This window comes from Cetorhinus maximus, chromosome 3 (genome assembly GCF_964194155.1).
Source record: "Cetorhinus maximus chromosome 3, sCetMax3.hap1.1, whole genome shotgun sequence".
Lineage (NCBI taxonomy): Eukaryota > Metazoa > Chordata > Chondrichthyes > Lamniformes > Cetorhinidae > Cetorhinus > Cetorhinus maximus.
In genome coordinates, this window is record NC_135881.1 from 154,009,791 (window position 1) to 154,026,120 (window position 16,330).

Here is a 16,330-nt window from a genome sequence, read left to right on the forward strand (position 1 = left end):
AGCACTTTTGGAAAGGCTGGCATGCTTATAATCACTTTTTAAAAAACTTTTTTTACCTCTTCTGAAAACAGTAACTCTTGATTTGTTGTGATTTCATGAGTTTGAACAGGCATGAGTGACCACTCTTAATAAGTAAACATTAAAAAAGTTACTAGCTGATTTGATTTTGAGGATATCACAGTAAAGCTGAATCCTGTTCTTGACTAATGTGTACATTTGTGCACCTTCCAACAGGGACCAGTAGAAAGTGGTCAACAGCAAGAAGTTTGGCTGATTTTTATTTCCCCACTTATTTAATCCAGGGGCATGAGGCAATTGGAGCAACCTATTGCTGCTCTCCTTACAAGCCAGAAGTTTAGTTTGGAATATTGGAGTCTATATAATTTATACAATTCAGAGATAGAGTGCCCAAGATCATCATCTCCAGATAGCATCCTTCATTATTTAAGGATCGTGAACCGTGGCTCATACCGTGATTTTACTATGGGACAGGGAGAGAATCCAGGCCCCCAAATCTACATCAGCTGGGAAGGGGATTGAACCCTGAGCTGCTGGCGTTATTCTGAACCATACTAGCCAATTGAGCTAACCGACCCCACCACCAACCCCCCCCACCACCTCTCCTTCCCCACCCCAGTGCATTTTATTTGATCGATTAATGTGTGGTCAGTTTTCCACTTAACAGATACACATGCTTTGTGTAGCTTTCACGTATTCTGTTAACAGATTATTGTTTTTGCAGGAATAGCTACTGTTAAAGGATAAAAATGGCTTTGTTTTGAGAGAGAATATCAAAGTAAAATTTTTGCAATTCTGTCACGAAAAAAATAGTACTAATTAAAATGTTCTTTCAGTGTCTGATGTTTGCCTATATGAAAGTAAAGTACTGGATGCTGGAAATCTAAAATAAAAACAGATAATGCTTGAAATACTCAGCAGGTCAGGTAGCATCTGTGGAAAGAGAAACATAGGTCAGTGACTTGAAATGTTCATTGTCATTCAAAGACCATCGGCCTGAAACAATGGCCTGGATTTTGTGAGGGTGGGAGCAGGCATGGTTAATGACAAAATATCAGGGTTTCCCATTCTTGAACTCTGAAACTGATTACAACTTTGGAATATAGCACATGCACAAATTAGCGCAGAAATCCAGGAGTTGCAGTCTGTGCTCAGTTCTCCCCTACAGGCTGCCCCCACCCTCCCTGTTATGACTATCATTGAAATGAGGAGGAACTTTGACTTTCATGCTCCCACATCGCTGTTGGAAACCCCATAAAAAGTTAAACCTGCTCAGTCAGGTGTAACTGGGTTTCTAATGGTGGTGTGATCAATAACATTTAATGAATAGAACTGGCTATGAAAAAGTAATTTTATACTTGTGGAGTGCTGTCAAATGATTAATTTTTAAACTTTTTTGAAATAGTTCTTAATTTTTAAAAATTAATATTCTAATACCCTAATGTAAACTTGGATAACAGTGTAAAGGGGAGAGAAGATGAAGGGTTTCTGAATTGTGTTCAGGAGAATTTTCTTTATATTTCCAGTCCAATGAGGAAGGAGGCATTGTTTGATTTGGTTCTGGAGAATGAGGTTGTCAGTAAGGGAACCTTCAGGGAACAGTGATCATGATGTCATAAGGATTAGGTTAGCCATGTAAAAGGACAAGGAGCAAGCTAAGCTAAAAATCCTAAATTAAAGGAGGCAATTTGTGAAGTGAGAATGGATCTTTCCTAGGTAAATTGGAATCAAAGAGTGGCAGGGAAAACTAATGGAACAGTGGGCTGCATTTAAAACTGAGATAGTTCAGCTACAGTATTTGCAAGTTTTGCATCATCTGCAAATTTTAAAATTGTACCCTGCACACCCAAGTCTAGATCATTAACATATATCAAGAAAAGCAGTGGCCCTTGTACCAACCCTTGGGAAACTCCATCTTCCTCCTGTCCAAAAAGCAACCATTCATCACTACTCTCTGTTTCCTGTCATTCAGCCAACTTCATATCACAGAATCACAGAATTTTAATGGCACAGGAGGAGGCCATTTGGCGCATCATGTCTGCACTGGCTCTCCAAATAAGCGTTATGACCTAGTGCCATTTCCCTGCCTTTTCCCCGTACCCCTGCACATTGTTTCTATTCAAATAATCATCTAATGCCCTCTTGAATGCCTCGATTGAACCTGCCTCCATCACACTTCCAGGTATTACTTTCCAGACCCGAACCACTTGTTGTGTGAAAAAGTTTTTTCTCACGCCACATTGCCTCTCTTGCAAATCACTTTAAATCTGTGCCCTCTCATCCTTGATTCTTTTATGAACGGGAGCAGTTTCTCCCTATCTGCTCTGTCCAGCCCCCTCATGATTTTGATAGATCTCTATCAAATCTCCTCAGCCTTTTTTTACCCCAAGGAGAACAGTCCCAACTCTATCTTTGTAACTGAAGTTTCTCATCCCTGGAACCATTCTTGGAGATTTCTTCTGTACTCTCTCCAATGTGTTCACATCCTTCCGATAATGTGGCACCCAGAACTGTATGCAATATTTCAGCTGAGGTCTAATGTGTGTCTTATGTAAATTCAGCATAACCTCCTTGCTCTTGTACTCTATGCCCCTATTAATAAAGCCCAGGATACTATATGCTTTATTAACTGCTCTCTCCACCTGTCTTGCCACCTTAAATGATCAATGTACATACACACCCAAGTCTTTATGCTCCTGCACCCCCTTCAGAATTTCACTCCTTATTTTATATTGTCTGTCCATGTTGCCCCTACCAAAATGCATGACCTCACACTTCTCTGCATTGAACTTTATCTGCCACCTATCTGCCCACTCCACCAACTTGTCTATGTCCTTTTGAAGTCCTACACTGTCCTCCTCACAGTTTACAACACTCCCAAACTTTGTAACATCCGCAAATTTTGAAATTGTCTCCTGCACACCAAGATCTAGATCATTAATATATATCAGGAAAAGCAAAGGTCCCAATGCCGACCCCTGGGGAAACTCCACTATAAACTTTCCTCCAGCCTGAAAAATATCCATTGACCATTACTCTCTGCTTCCTATTTTTCAGGCAATTTTGTATCCACGTTGTTACTGGCCCTTTTAATCCACGAACAATAACTTGTCTCAAGTCTGTTGTGTGGCACTGTATCAAATGCCTTTTGAAAGTCCATGTATACCACATCAACAGCATTACCCTCATCAATCATCTCTGTTACCCTTCAAAAAACTCCAGCAAGTTAGTTAAACACAATTTCCCCTTTAGAAAACCATGCTGGCTCTTCCTTATCAACCCATATTTTTCCATGTGACTACTAATTTTATCCCGAATAATTGTTTCTAGAATCTTGCCCACCATTGAACTTAAACTGACTGGTCTGTAATTGCTGGGCTTATCCTTACAACCTTTTTTGAACAAGGACGTAATGTTTGCAATTCTCCAGTCCTTTGGCACCTCCCCTGAGTCTAGAGAAGACTGAAAAATTATGGCCAGTGCCCCTGCAATTTCTACTCTCATTTCCTTCAATATCCTTGGTTGCACATTGTCTAGTCCCCGTGCCTTGTCAACTTTAAATGCTGACAGTGTATTCAACACTTCCTCCTTATCAATTTTGAACCCATCTAGTAGCTGCCCCTTTCCCTTTTATTCCATGGACTTCAATTTTGTAACTATGTGGCTTTTCATGAAATGCCTTTTGGAATTCCAGATACAGCATATTAACTGCAATATCTTCATCAACCATCTCCATTAGCTCACCAAAATACTTAATCAAGTTTGTTAAATATGATTTGTCTTTAACAAGTCCATGCTGGCTGGTTTTCTATCAGGCAGGGAAGCCAAAGCCAGGCACCCCCTGGATAATGAGAGAGCTAGAAAGTAAGGTGAAGCAGAAAAAGGGGGTGTATGACAGATGTCAGGTTCATAATACAAGTGAGAACTAGGCTGTAGAAAGTTGAGTGGGAGTGGAAAAGGAAATCAGAGAGACCAAGAGAGAGTATAAGAGACTGGTAGCTAACATAAAAGTGAATACAGAAGTCTTCGAACAGCAAATAAAGAGTAAAAAGGGCGATGAAGGAGGGTCGGGGCCAATTAGAGACCAAAAAGGGGATCTGCGCTTGTAGGCAGAGGGCATGATGATGGTGCTGAATGAGTACTTTGCATCTGTCTTTACCAAGGCAGAAGACCCTGCCACAGTCATAGTGAAAGACCAGATAGTTAAGACTTTGGATGGTCTAAGCAATGATGATGAGGAGGTACTAGAAAGGCTGTCTGTACTTAAAGTTGATAAGCCACCAGGACCATATATGATGCATCCAAGAATGCTAAGTGAAGTAAGGGTGAAAATTACAGAGATACTGACTGTAATCTCTCAATCCTCCTCAGATGAGGGGATAGGTGCCAGAGGACTAGAGAGTTGCAAGTGTTACTTACACCTTTATTGAAAAATCGATGTAACGATAAGCCGAGCAACTACAGGTGGTAGGAAAGCTTTTAGAGATGATAATCCAGGACAAAATTAGCAGTCACTCGGGCAAGTTTAGATTAATGAGAGAAAACCAGCATGGACTTGTTAAAGGCAAATCATATTTAACTAACTTGATTAAGCTTTTTGATGAGGTAATGGAGAGGATTGATGAAGATATTGCGGTTGATATGTGGTATCTGGACTTCCAAAAGGCATTTCACGAAGGGCCACATAATTGCAAAATTGAAGCCCATGGAATAAAAGGGAAAGGGATGGAAATGAAATTGGTCGAGTGACAGGAAACAGTAGTGATGAATGGCTGTTTTTGGACTGGAGGAAGATGGAGCTTCCCAAGGGTTGGTACAAGTGCCACTGCTTTTCTTGATATATGTTAATGATCTAGACTTGAGTCTGCAGGGCACAATTTTAAAATTTGCAGATGACACAAAACTTGCAAATATTGTGAACTGTGAGGAGGATAGTGTTAAACTTCAAGAGGACAGAGGCGGGCAGGTGCAACGGGTGGACATTTGGCAGATGAAATTCAATGAAGAGAAATGTAAAGTGGTGCATTTTGGTAGGAAGATCTTGAAGAGGCAATAGAAAATAAAGGGCACATTCTAAAGTGGATAGAGAAACAGAGACCCGGAGTTATATATTCAGAAATTCTTGGAAGGTGGAGGGCAGGTTGAGAAAATGGTTAAGGCTGCAACCCTAGGCTATATAAATAGAGGCATAGAGTACAAAAGCAAAGAAGTTATGATAAACCTTTATAAAACACTGGCTTGGCCTCAACTGGAGTAGTGTGTCCACGTCTGGGCACTGCACTTCAGCTAGGATGTGAACCCTTGTGGGTGTAGAAAAGATTTACAAGAATGATTCCAGGGATGAGGGACATCAATAATGTGAATAGATTATGGAAGCTGGTGTTTTCTCCTTCAAGAACTGATGGTTGAGAGGATATTTGATAGAAGTGTTCAAAATCATCAGGGATCTGGGCAGATTAAATGGAGAGAAGCTGTTCTATTGGTGGAAGAGTCAAGAACCAGAGGGGTCAGATTTAAGGGGAATGGCAAAAGCAATAATGGTGACATGAGAAAAGTTTTTTACGCAGCGAGTGATTTGGATCTGGAATGCACTGCCTGAGAGTGTGATGGGGGCAGATACAAATGTGGTTTTCAAAAGGGAATTAGACAAGCAAAATTTGCGGGGTTACAGGCAAAGTGCAGGGGAGTAGGATTAGCTGAATTGCTCTTGCAGAGAGTACGTATGGACTCAGTGAGATGAATGGTCTCCATCTGAGCAGTGGCCATTCTATGATTTAAACATCTACCTTCACTAGTGTATGTCCCAATCTTTAATTTGCCCTATGTAAAAAAAAAATGCAAAACCAATTTTACTTCACTAATTTTTGTTTCCTGGTTGGAAAAACCCTTGAAAGTGATTGACTTTTTTCGGCATTATCACATCAGTCCAGCTCCACACTGGGAATTCTCCTGTAAAGAACACTGCAATCAGGTGCTGAACCACACATTGTGGTAGAAGTGAAATTCTTGCCAGATAGATTGCTAGATCTGCCAGCAAGGCTTGCTTCAAGGTCAGTGGTGAGCGCCTTTTCTTCACCACTGACTGCAAACTCTGAGCCATTGTTATTTTCTCTGCACAGATGCTGCCTTACCTGTTGAGCATTTCCAACATTTTCTGCTTTTATTCCAGATTTTTCCTGTAATACATAATGCTACCACTCTACAACCACCATCTATCCCTCCACTGTACTGTCTGACTGCTTGTCTATCATCCAGTCTTGAAGAAGCCAAACATTCCTCCAGCTGTACAATGGAAAATCCAAAGTCATCAACTCTATCCTCACCATTGACACCACCCACTGTCGTATGGTGAACCAGACTGTTCATGACCATGGTGTCTTTGGTAGAAGGCACTAAAAGCATTCCAATAATAGTAGGAAATGAGGGGGCATACGGAAGGAACTTAAACAATCATTATCACTAGAGAAAAAAATACCAGGCAAAATAATGAAACAAAAGATTGTCAAGTGCCCCACGACTTGATGGCCTGCATCTTAAGGCCTTAAAAGAAGAGAGAAACCCAGAAATTATAGGCCAGTTTGGCTAACATCTGTCATTGGGAAAACACTATAATTCCTGCCACCAACCGGAAAGGTGTCTGGAAAGGAACAGTTTCACATGTGCACTTGGCCTGCACTTGCATGTGCAAATGTTCTTGACACCTTTCCAGTTGGGGGCAGCAGGAGTTATGGTGATTTTGAAATATTTAAGAGGGGGTCACTTGTGCAGCTGTCTTTAGATGCAGTGTCACCTTTCCTGCTTTATTAAAAAGGCTGAGTTTATTTAAACAAGTGAATAAGTCTGACAAGTGCAGGGATTTCCTACACAGCCTAGCTAGCTCAGTTGATTGATTATAGGTCTCTTAATTCCAGGGTCATTTTCGAGCCCCAGGATGGGGTGATGCTTTTTTCTTAAACATTTTAAAGAATTTTTTATTTTTCTTAAATTTTTAACAGGTTGTTGGGGAAAGAATATCTACATGTCACTCCCAGGCATCATGTGTTCACTACTGTAAGACTGAAAAACAATATTGCTTTATTTAACTTGCAAGCCTTTACCTTTAATAAAACTCTCCATCGTAAATAAAGCATAAATAAATAAAGTTACAATTTTTCCCATTAACTAATTTTGTTGTAGACGGTTGTAAGACAGCACCTTGCAAAAAAAATTTAAGCAACAGAAAGCAGAGCTTCACTTAAAAGCATCTCTCACTTTTAACAGTCACAAGTTGACACTGACACTGCATCTGTGCAGGTGCAGGAAATGCTCCCCCTAGTGTTGAGGTACAAATAAACAGCCTTGGGGTAAATGCTGGAATCCATTGTTAAGGAACTAGTAACAGGACATTTAGAAAATCATAATACAATCAAGGAGGATCAACATGGTTTTATGAAACTGAAATAGCATCTGAAAAATTTATTAGAGATTTCTGAGGATGTAACAAACAGGATGGAAAAGGGGGAAACTAATAGATATAGTGTATTTGGATTTCCAAAAGACATTTGATAAGGTGCCACATTAAAGGTTACTACACAAGATCTTGGGGGTAATACATTAATATTGGCCAACTAGCAGAAAACAGAGTTGGGATAATTGGGGTTTTTCGGGTTAGCAAACTCTAATAACTACAGCTGGCCAGATGGATCAGAACTGGGGCCTCAACTCAAATGCAGTCTGTATTTGTAACATTAATGGAGGGAGCCAGTATATTATAGCCAATTTTGCTGATTATGTAAACATGGGTGGGAAAACAAGTTGTAATGATGTCACAAAGTATCTGCAAAGGGATATAGGTAGGCTAAGTAAGTGGGCAAGAATTTGACAGATGTTTAATGTGGTAAAATGTCAGATTGCCTCATTTCCCTGCTCTATTCCATAGCCCAGCAAGTTTATCCCCCTCAAGTGTCTATCCAGTTTCCTTTTGGAATCACTAATTGTTTCATTAACACTCACTGTGTAAAAAAATTCTTCCTTATATCTCTCCCATATCTCTTGTCCAACATCTTAAACCTGTGTCCAAATATTAGTTAATGAGAATAGCTTTCCTTTGTCTAACATAGCTAAATTTCCATAATCTTTTACACCACTATCAAACATCCCCTTAACCTCACTAAGATAAAAGCAAAATACTGTGGCTGCTGGGGATATGAAATAAAAACAGAAAATGCTGGAAAAACTCAGCAGGTCTGGCGGCAACTGTGGAGAGAGAAACAGAGTTAATGTTTCGAGTCCGTATGACTCTTCTTCAGGGTCATGTGGACTCAACGCTAACTCTGTTTCTCTCTCCACAGATGCTGTCAGACCTGCTGAATTTTTCCAGCATTTTCTGTTTTTATCTCCCCTTAACCTTCTTTACTCCAAGGAGGACAACCCCAGCTTCTCTAACCTAACGTTATAGCTAAATTCCCCCATCCAGGAACTATTCTGGTGAACCTTCTCTACACTCTCTCAAGGACATTCTTCCTAAAATGTGGTGAGCAAAGCTAGACGCAGTACTCTAGTTGTGGCTTATAAGCTATGTTTATAAGCTTCGGCATAGCTTCCCTAGTTTTGCACTCAATAACTCTATTTATGAAACCCGAGATCCAGTATGCTTTGCTAACCACTCTCTCAAAATGTCCTGTCACCTTCAACGATCAATGCAGATGAATCCCCAGGCCCCTCTGCTCATACACATTCTTTAGAACTGTGGCAATAAGAATATATTGCCTCTCCCTATCCCTTCTGCGAAAATGCATCACCTTATACTTCTCTGTATTAAATTCCATCTACCACATTTCTGCCCATTCTGCTAGTCAATTGATGGCCTGTTGCAGCCACTTAGTCTCATCATCACTGTTTGCCATACCTCCAAGTTCGGTATATTTGTCAAATTTTGAAACTTTGTATTCCAATATTCAAGTCCACTTACATATGTCAAAAAAATGCGGTGGCCCTCGCACTGACCTTTGGGGAATACCACTGTCTACCATCCTTCAATCTGAAGAACAACCATTTCCCACGACTTGCTGTTTTCAGTACTCGAGCTTTTTTTAAATCCAACTCAGTGACCCTTTCATTCTATGAGCCTCAGTTTTGTTAACCAGCCTTTTATATGGCACTTTGTCAAATGCCACTGCAAACATTCCCACATGGCTGTGTGTGCTTACAGCTCACCAACCTGTGTTTACATACATGCATTCTAAACTTGCCTTATATTCCTTATAGCCCTCCTTTGTCTGCTCTTATGTAATATACTGCTTCCTTCTCTAGTACAATCGAGCTCCTCTCACTGCTTTATGCACCTTACTCTTTTCTACTTAAATATAATGGTGACCACCTTCCAATTTAGTATAGACCCTCCCCAATCATTAGTAAACCTCCACTCGAGGACATTGGCCCCAGTCCTGTTTAGATTGTCCCAGTCCTGTTTAGGTGCAACCCACCCCTTTTAAATAGGTGCCTCCTGCCCCAAAGCTGGTCCCATTGCCCCAAGACACTCTAGCCCTCCCTCTTGCACCATGCTTCAAGCCACGTACTGATCCTCCCTATCTTCCTATTTCTACTGTCGCTAGCGCATTGCACTGAGTGTAATCCAGAGATAACTACCTTTTAAGGTCCTACTTTTTAACTTCCTTCCTAGCTAATCTGACCTAGAACCTCAATTCCTCTTCCATGTCACTGACACTGATGTGTAGCAGAACTTCTGGATCACTGCCTTCCCCCTGCAGGATATTCTGAAGCCTCTCCATGATGTCCTTTACCCTGGCTCCAGGGAGGCAATACACCTTTTGAAATTCATGATGGTTACAAAAACACCTGTCTAACCTCTTAGCCATGGAATCTCCTGTAATGACTGCATTTCAAAGCTTTGCTGTTTTCCTAGTGTGCAGCCCTTGCCGATTGGCACTATGGCCTGGACTGCACTCCTCCGAGGTGTCGTCATTACCTGCAGTCTCCAATGCTGAGTACTGGTTTGAGAGTGGTACACACCATGATGACTCCTGTGCTTCATGTCTCTTCCTGCTCACATGAATGGCCACCCATCTCCTATCCTGAGCACACACTGCCTGTGAGCTGGCCACTTCTCGGATCGTACAATCCAACAAACTCTCAGCTGGCCTGATGCTCTGCAGTGACTCCAGCTGCCCCTCAAGATCAAAGTCTGAGCTCAGCTCAAGTAACTGGCGATACTTCCTATACACAAGGCTATCCAAGGCATGTGAAATGTCCTGAAGTTTCCATATGGAATTGCAAGCAGCAAGTCTCAGTTGTCCATCCATGATCCAAAGAAAAAAAAATCTCTATTCTCTCTTTTAGAGTATAACTGGTACCTTGTTTAAACTATTAATTTTAATTAATGTCTCTAGATGTCAGCACTCAGGTCTTGCTTTCAGCTTCCAGCTTTCTCTTTCTTATCGGCCCTTGTGTTTTTAAAATGACACCACTTTCCTCACTGTGCAAAGTTGTGCAGAAGCAGTATCTTGTAGAACTGGCCTCCATACTTGCTAGGAAGAATTGAAAAGCAAAATATTATTTAAATAGAGAGAAACTAGAGAATACTGCAGTACAGATGGATTTGGGCTCCTTTGTACGTGGAAAGACAAAAAGCTAGCATGCAGGTACAGCGAGTAATTAGGAAACTGAAATGTTGGCCTTTATTGTCAAGGGGGATGGAGTATAAAAGTAGAGAAGGCTTGTTACAACTGTATAGGGCATTGGTGAGACCACACCTGGAAGTACTGCATACAGTTTTGGTCATCTTATTTCGGGCGTGATATACTTGCATGGGGGCAGTTCAGAGAAGGTTTACTTGGTTGATTCTGGGGTGAAGGTGTTGTCTTATGAAGAAAAGTTTAGCAGGTTGGGCAAATACTCATTGGTGTTTAGAAGACTGGGATTTGACGTTATCGAAACATTCTGAAAGTTTCTGAGGGAGCTTGGCAGGATAGATGCTAAAATAGAGTTTCCCTTCGTAGGAAATCTAGAACTAGGGAGCAAAGTATCTGAATAACAGGTTGCCCATTTAAGACAGAGATGAAAAGGATTTTCTTCTGAGGTTCGTGAATCTTCCCATTTCTCGGAGAGCTGTGAAAACAGAATCGTTGAATATTCTCAAGGCTGAGATTGACAGATTCTTGAACTATAGAGGGATCAAAGATTATGGGGTATAGGCAGGAAAGTGGAGTTGAGGACAATATCAGATCAACCATGATCTTATTGAGTGCCTCTGCTGCTTTAAGACCCAACTTAAAACCCAACTGTTTGACTAAGTTTTAGCCTCATCTAATCTAATCCTTCTAGCACTTGAAATCCTTTTTGGGACTACCTTAGTTGGAACTGTGCTGCACAATAGTTTATGAATGCACTTATAAATTTGTTTCCAGAACAATACCTTAAAGCAAGACAAGGATAAATTTGGGAAATTTTGCTGAAAATGTAATTATTGATTCCCTTATAACCTGTTAGTAAAGGCACTGCCTGGTGTAGCGTGAGAAATGCAGACCAGAAAATCTGAAATTGGACTCCTGGATTGCGTTGGGTTAGTCAATCTTTGCCAGGGTGCATCAATGTGCCTGAACAGTAGAAAAAAAATCAGCCAAACACTTGTGCTATCTAGTGGCTCCTGCTGGAACACGTGCCTTATATACATTGAATCAAACTCAACTGTGATATCCTCCACAAAAGATTTGCATTTATATAGTGCCATTCATGACCAATGGCTGTCCCAAAATGCTTTGCAGCCAATGAAGTACTTTTGAAGCAGTCACAGTTATAACGTGAAAAACATACCAGCCAATTTGTGCACAGCAAGTACCCTCAAACTTAAATCTGTTGTTGCTGTTGACTGAGGGATAAATATTGGCCAGGACACCAGTGATAACCCCTCCTTCTCGTTTCTGAAATAGTACCATGGGATCTTTTATGTCTACCTGAGAGGGCAGACGGTGCCTCGCTTTAAGTACTCAACTGAAAGGTGACTCTCCTGGCAATGCAGCACTTCCTCAGTACTGCGCTAGAGTGTCAACCTTGGATTTTTGTACTCAGGCCCTGGAGTGGGTTTTGAACCCACAACCCTTTGACTTAGAGATGAGAGTGCTACCAACCAAGCCCACGGCTGACGCAGTGCAAATGTTTTCTAGTATTTACTGCCATGGTTCATGAATGAAGAATGATGCCATTGTAGAACTGTATCCTGCTAAGTACTGCCTTCAGAAGAGGAAGGGAAATGCACATACTGTTAGGTTTCACTTTAGATTATATTTTTATTTTTAAAATATCCCTAGTTTAATTTTTAGTTCATATTCATGATGTTTTAACTTGTGCAGGTGAGTCAAGATGGGAAAGCTCTGCTGGATAAACTCCAGCGACCCCTGACCCCTGGCAGTGCAGACTCATTAATGGCAACAGCCAATTATTCAAAGGCTGTTCATCATGTCTTGGATATTATTCATGAAGTCCTCCATCATCAGCGACAGCTTGAGAACATCTGGCAGCATCGAAAGGTTCGACTTCACCAGCGGCTTCAGCTTTGCGTTTTTCAACAGGATGTGCACCAGGTGGGTGCAAAGGTTTTGCTGCTCTTGATGTAAAACGAAAGCAATGGAATGCTTGTTATGATACTTCAAGGATTACCTGTTTTTTCTTAGTCCATTGTGTGTTTTTTTCCATATGTTACATTTTCAATAATTTCTAAAGGAAAGTCAGTGGATGATTAGCAAGAAATTGTTTGTATATTGGTGTCTTGTTAGGACTGCTGGTAAAATAGTGATGCAAAACGGAATTTTTAAACAGGTTATTTTACTTTGGAATGTCTCTTTTCTATTTGTTGAAAGCCGATACCTCAACATTATGTTGAAATTATCGCCAGAGTTACTGATTTAAAGTGTATGACTTAAAGGATATGGTAGCATAGTGGTTACGTTACTGGACTAGTAATCCAGAGGTCTAGGCTAATGGCCAAGCCACATGAGCTCAACTTCCACCATGGCACTTGAGGAATTCAAATTTAGTTAATTAAATAAATGTGCAATGAAAAGCTAGCTTCAATACTGACTTTTTCTTTTATCCTCTCATGGGATGCGGGCGTCGCTAGCTGGGCTAGCATTTATCACCCATCCTTAATTGCCCTTGAGAACGTGGTGGTGAGCTGCCTTCTTCAACCGCTGCAATCCATATGGTGTAGGTACACCCACAGTGCTGTTAGGGAGGGAATTCCATGATTTTGACCCAGTGACAGTGAAGGAATGGCGATGTATTTCCAAGTCAGGATGGTGAGTAACTTGGAGGGGAACTTCCAGGTAGTGGCATTCCCATGTATCTGCTGCCCTTGTCCTTCTAGATGGTAGCGATCAAGGGTTTGGAAGGTGCTGTCTAAAAAGGATTGGTGAGTTCCTGCAGTGCATCTTGTAGATGTACACACTGCTACCACTGTGTGTCAGTAGCAGAGGGAGTGAATGTTTGTGGATGGGGTGCCAATCAAGCCGGCTGCTTTGCCCTGGATGGTGTCACACTCCTGACTAGTGCTCTGACTAGTGCCTTGTAGATGATGGACAGTCTTTGGGGAGTCAGGATTCCTAGCCTCTGACCTGCTCTTGTAGCCACAGTATTTATATGGCTAGTCCAGTTCAGTTTCTGGCCAATAGGGGATTCAGCGACGCTAATGCCGTTGAATGTCAGTGGTTAGATTCTCTCTTGTTGGAGATGGTCATTGCCTGACACTTGTATGGTGCGAATGATACTTGTCAGTTAGAACCATAGAAAAGTTACAGCACAGAAGGAGGCCATTCCTTCTTGTCCATGCCAGCCCGAGGACACCCTGGTGCCCTTTCTAATCCCACCTTCCTGCACCCGGCCCATAGCCCTGCAGCTTACAGCACTTAAGGTGCAGATCCAGGTACTTTTTAAAAGAGTTTAGAGTTTCTGCCTCTACCACCAACTTAGGCAGTGAATTCCAGACACCCACTGCCCTCTGTGTAAAAAAAGTTCTTCCTCATCCACCCCCCCCCACACCTTCTGCCACTTATCTTGAATCTATGTCCCCTGGTTCTAGAATTCTCGAAGGGAAACAATTTTATCCTGTCCACTCTATCTATTCCCCTCATAATTTTGTACACCTCAATCAAGTCACCTCTCAGCCTTCTTTTTTCTGAGGAAAATAACCCCAACCTATCCAATCTCTCTTTGTAGCTACACTTTTCTAACCCTGGCAACATTCTTGTAAACTTCCTCTGCATTCTCTCCAGAGCTTTTATGTCCTTCCTGTAATGTGGTGACCAGAACTGTGCACAATACTCCAGTTGTGGCCTCACCAGTGTTTTATACAATTCCAACATTATATCCTTATTTTTATATTCTATACCTCTGCCAATGAAGGAGAGTATTCCATCTGCCTTCTTTACAACCTTGTCTACTTGAACTGCTGCCTTCATGGACCTGTGCACTTGTACGCCAAGATCTCTCACTTCATCCACCCCTCTTAGTATATTCCCATTTATTGTGTAATCTCTGTAACTGTTTGATCTCCCTAAATGTATGACCTCACACTTCTCTATGCCACTTTACCACCCACTCCACCAACCCATCTATATCGTTTTGGAGATTATGGCTGTCCTCAACACTATCCACTACTCGGCCAATCTTTGTGTCATCTGCAAATTTCCCAATCGTGCCGTCCCACATTCACGTCAAATCGTTAATATGAAACACAAACAGCAAGGGTCCCAACACCGAGCCCTGTGGAACACCACTTGAGACATCTTTCCATTCGCAAGGGCATCCATCAACCATTACCCTTTGTTTCCTGTTACAAAGCCAACCTTTTATCCAGTTTGCCACATTACCCTGAATCCCATGGGCTTTTACTTTCCTGACCAATCTGCCATGTGGGACCTTGTCAAATGCCTTGCTAAAATCCATGTACACAACATCCACTGCACTACCTTCATCAACCCTTCTTGTCACTTCCTCAAAGAATTCAATCAAATTTGTGAGGCAAGACCTTCCTTTAACAAATCCATGCTGACTATCCCTGACTAGTCCATGCCTTTCCACATGACAGTTAATCCTATCTCTCAGGATTGATCTATTTGCTCATCACCGATGTAAGACTAACTGGCCTATAATTGTTTGGCATTTCCTTTGATCCCTTTTTAAACAATGGAACTACGTTTGCATTTCTCCAGTCCTCTGGTACCTCCCTTGTATCTAGTGAAGATTGGAAAATCATCCTCAGAGCATCTGCTATCTCCTCCCTGACTTCCTTCAGCAGCCTCGGAAACAATCCATATGGCCCTGGTGACTTATCAGCTTTCAAGGATTTCAACCCTTTGAGTACTTCCTCTCTCTTTATGACTATCCCGTCCAATATCTCGCAGTGTTCCTCCTGGACTACCATATCTACATCCTCCCTTTCCTTTGTAAACACGGAGACAAAATATTCATTCAAAATCCTTCCCGCAGCCTCTGCATCTACACACAGGTTTCCATCTTCATCACTGATAGGTCCCACTTTTTCCTTAACTAACCTTTTTGCATTAATGTATTGGTAAAACATCTTTGGGTTATCTTTAACATTAATGTATTGGTAAAACATCTTTGGGTTATCTTTAACTTTACTTGCTAATCTTTTTTCATGCCCTCTCTTTGATTTCCTTATTTCCTTTTTTACTCGGAATATTGCATGCAATTCTGGTCGCCACATCACCAGAAGGATTTGGAGGCATTGGAGAGGGTGCAGAGGAGGTTTACTAGGATGCTGCCTGGTCTGGAGGTTATTAGCAATGCGGAGAGGTTGGAGAAACTCGGATTGTGCTCACTAGAGCGACGGAGATTGAGGGGTGACTTGATAGAAGTTTACAAAATTATGAGTGACATGGACATAGTAGATAGCCAGAAGCTTTTTCCCAGGGTGGAAGAGTCAATTACTAGGGGACATAGATTTAAGGTGAGAGGAGAAAACTTTAGAGGAGATGTGCAGGGTAAGTTTTTTATGCAGAGGGTAGTGAGTGCCTGGAATTCACTGCCAGAGTTGGTGGTGGAAGCAGGTACGATAGTTGTTGTTTAAGAGGCAGCTTGACAAATACATGAATAGGATGGGAATAGAGGGATACGGACCCCGGAAGTGCAAAATGTTTTAGTTTGACAGGCAATATGATCGGCGCAGGCTTGGAGGGCCAAAGGGCCTGTTCCTGTGCTGTACTTTTCTTAGTTCTTGTTCTTTGCACTTCCTATATTCGTCTAGGCTATCTGCAGTGCTTAGTTCTTTGTGCCTATCGTATGCTTTCTTTTTCTG

General features: G+C 41.5%; 1 protein-coding gene across 4 annotated transcripts in view; it reads left to right on the forward strand.

Moving 5' to 3' along the window:
* The window catches only part of LOC144678972 (triple functional domain protein), a 663,567-nt gene that overhangs the window by 285,817 nt on the left and 361,420 nt on the right, over positions 1 to 16,330 (forward strand). For 3 of the 4 annotated variants that reach the window (XM_078539117.1, XM_078539118.1, XM_078539120.1), the window contains exon 9: positions 12,366 to 12,596. The exons of the other annotated variant lie outside the window; for it this stretch is intronic. In XM_078539117.1, the coding sequence (XP_078395243.1) occupies positions 12,366 to 12,596 (231 nt within the window). The remainder of the gene's footprint in view (positions 1 to 12,365; positions 12,597 to 16,330) is intronic. 4 annotated transcript variants of the gene reach the window in all.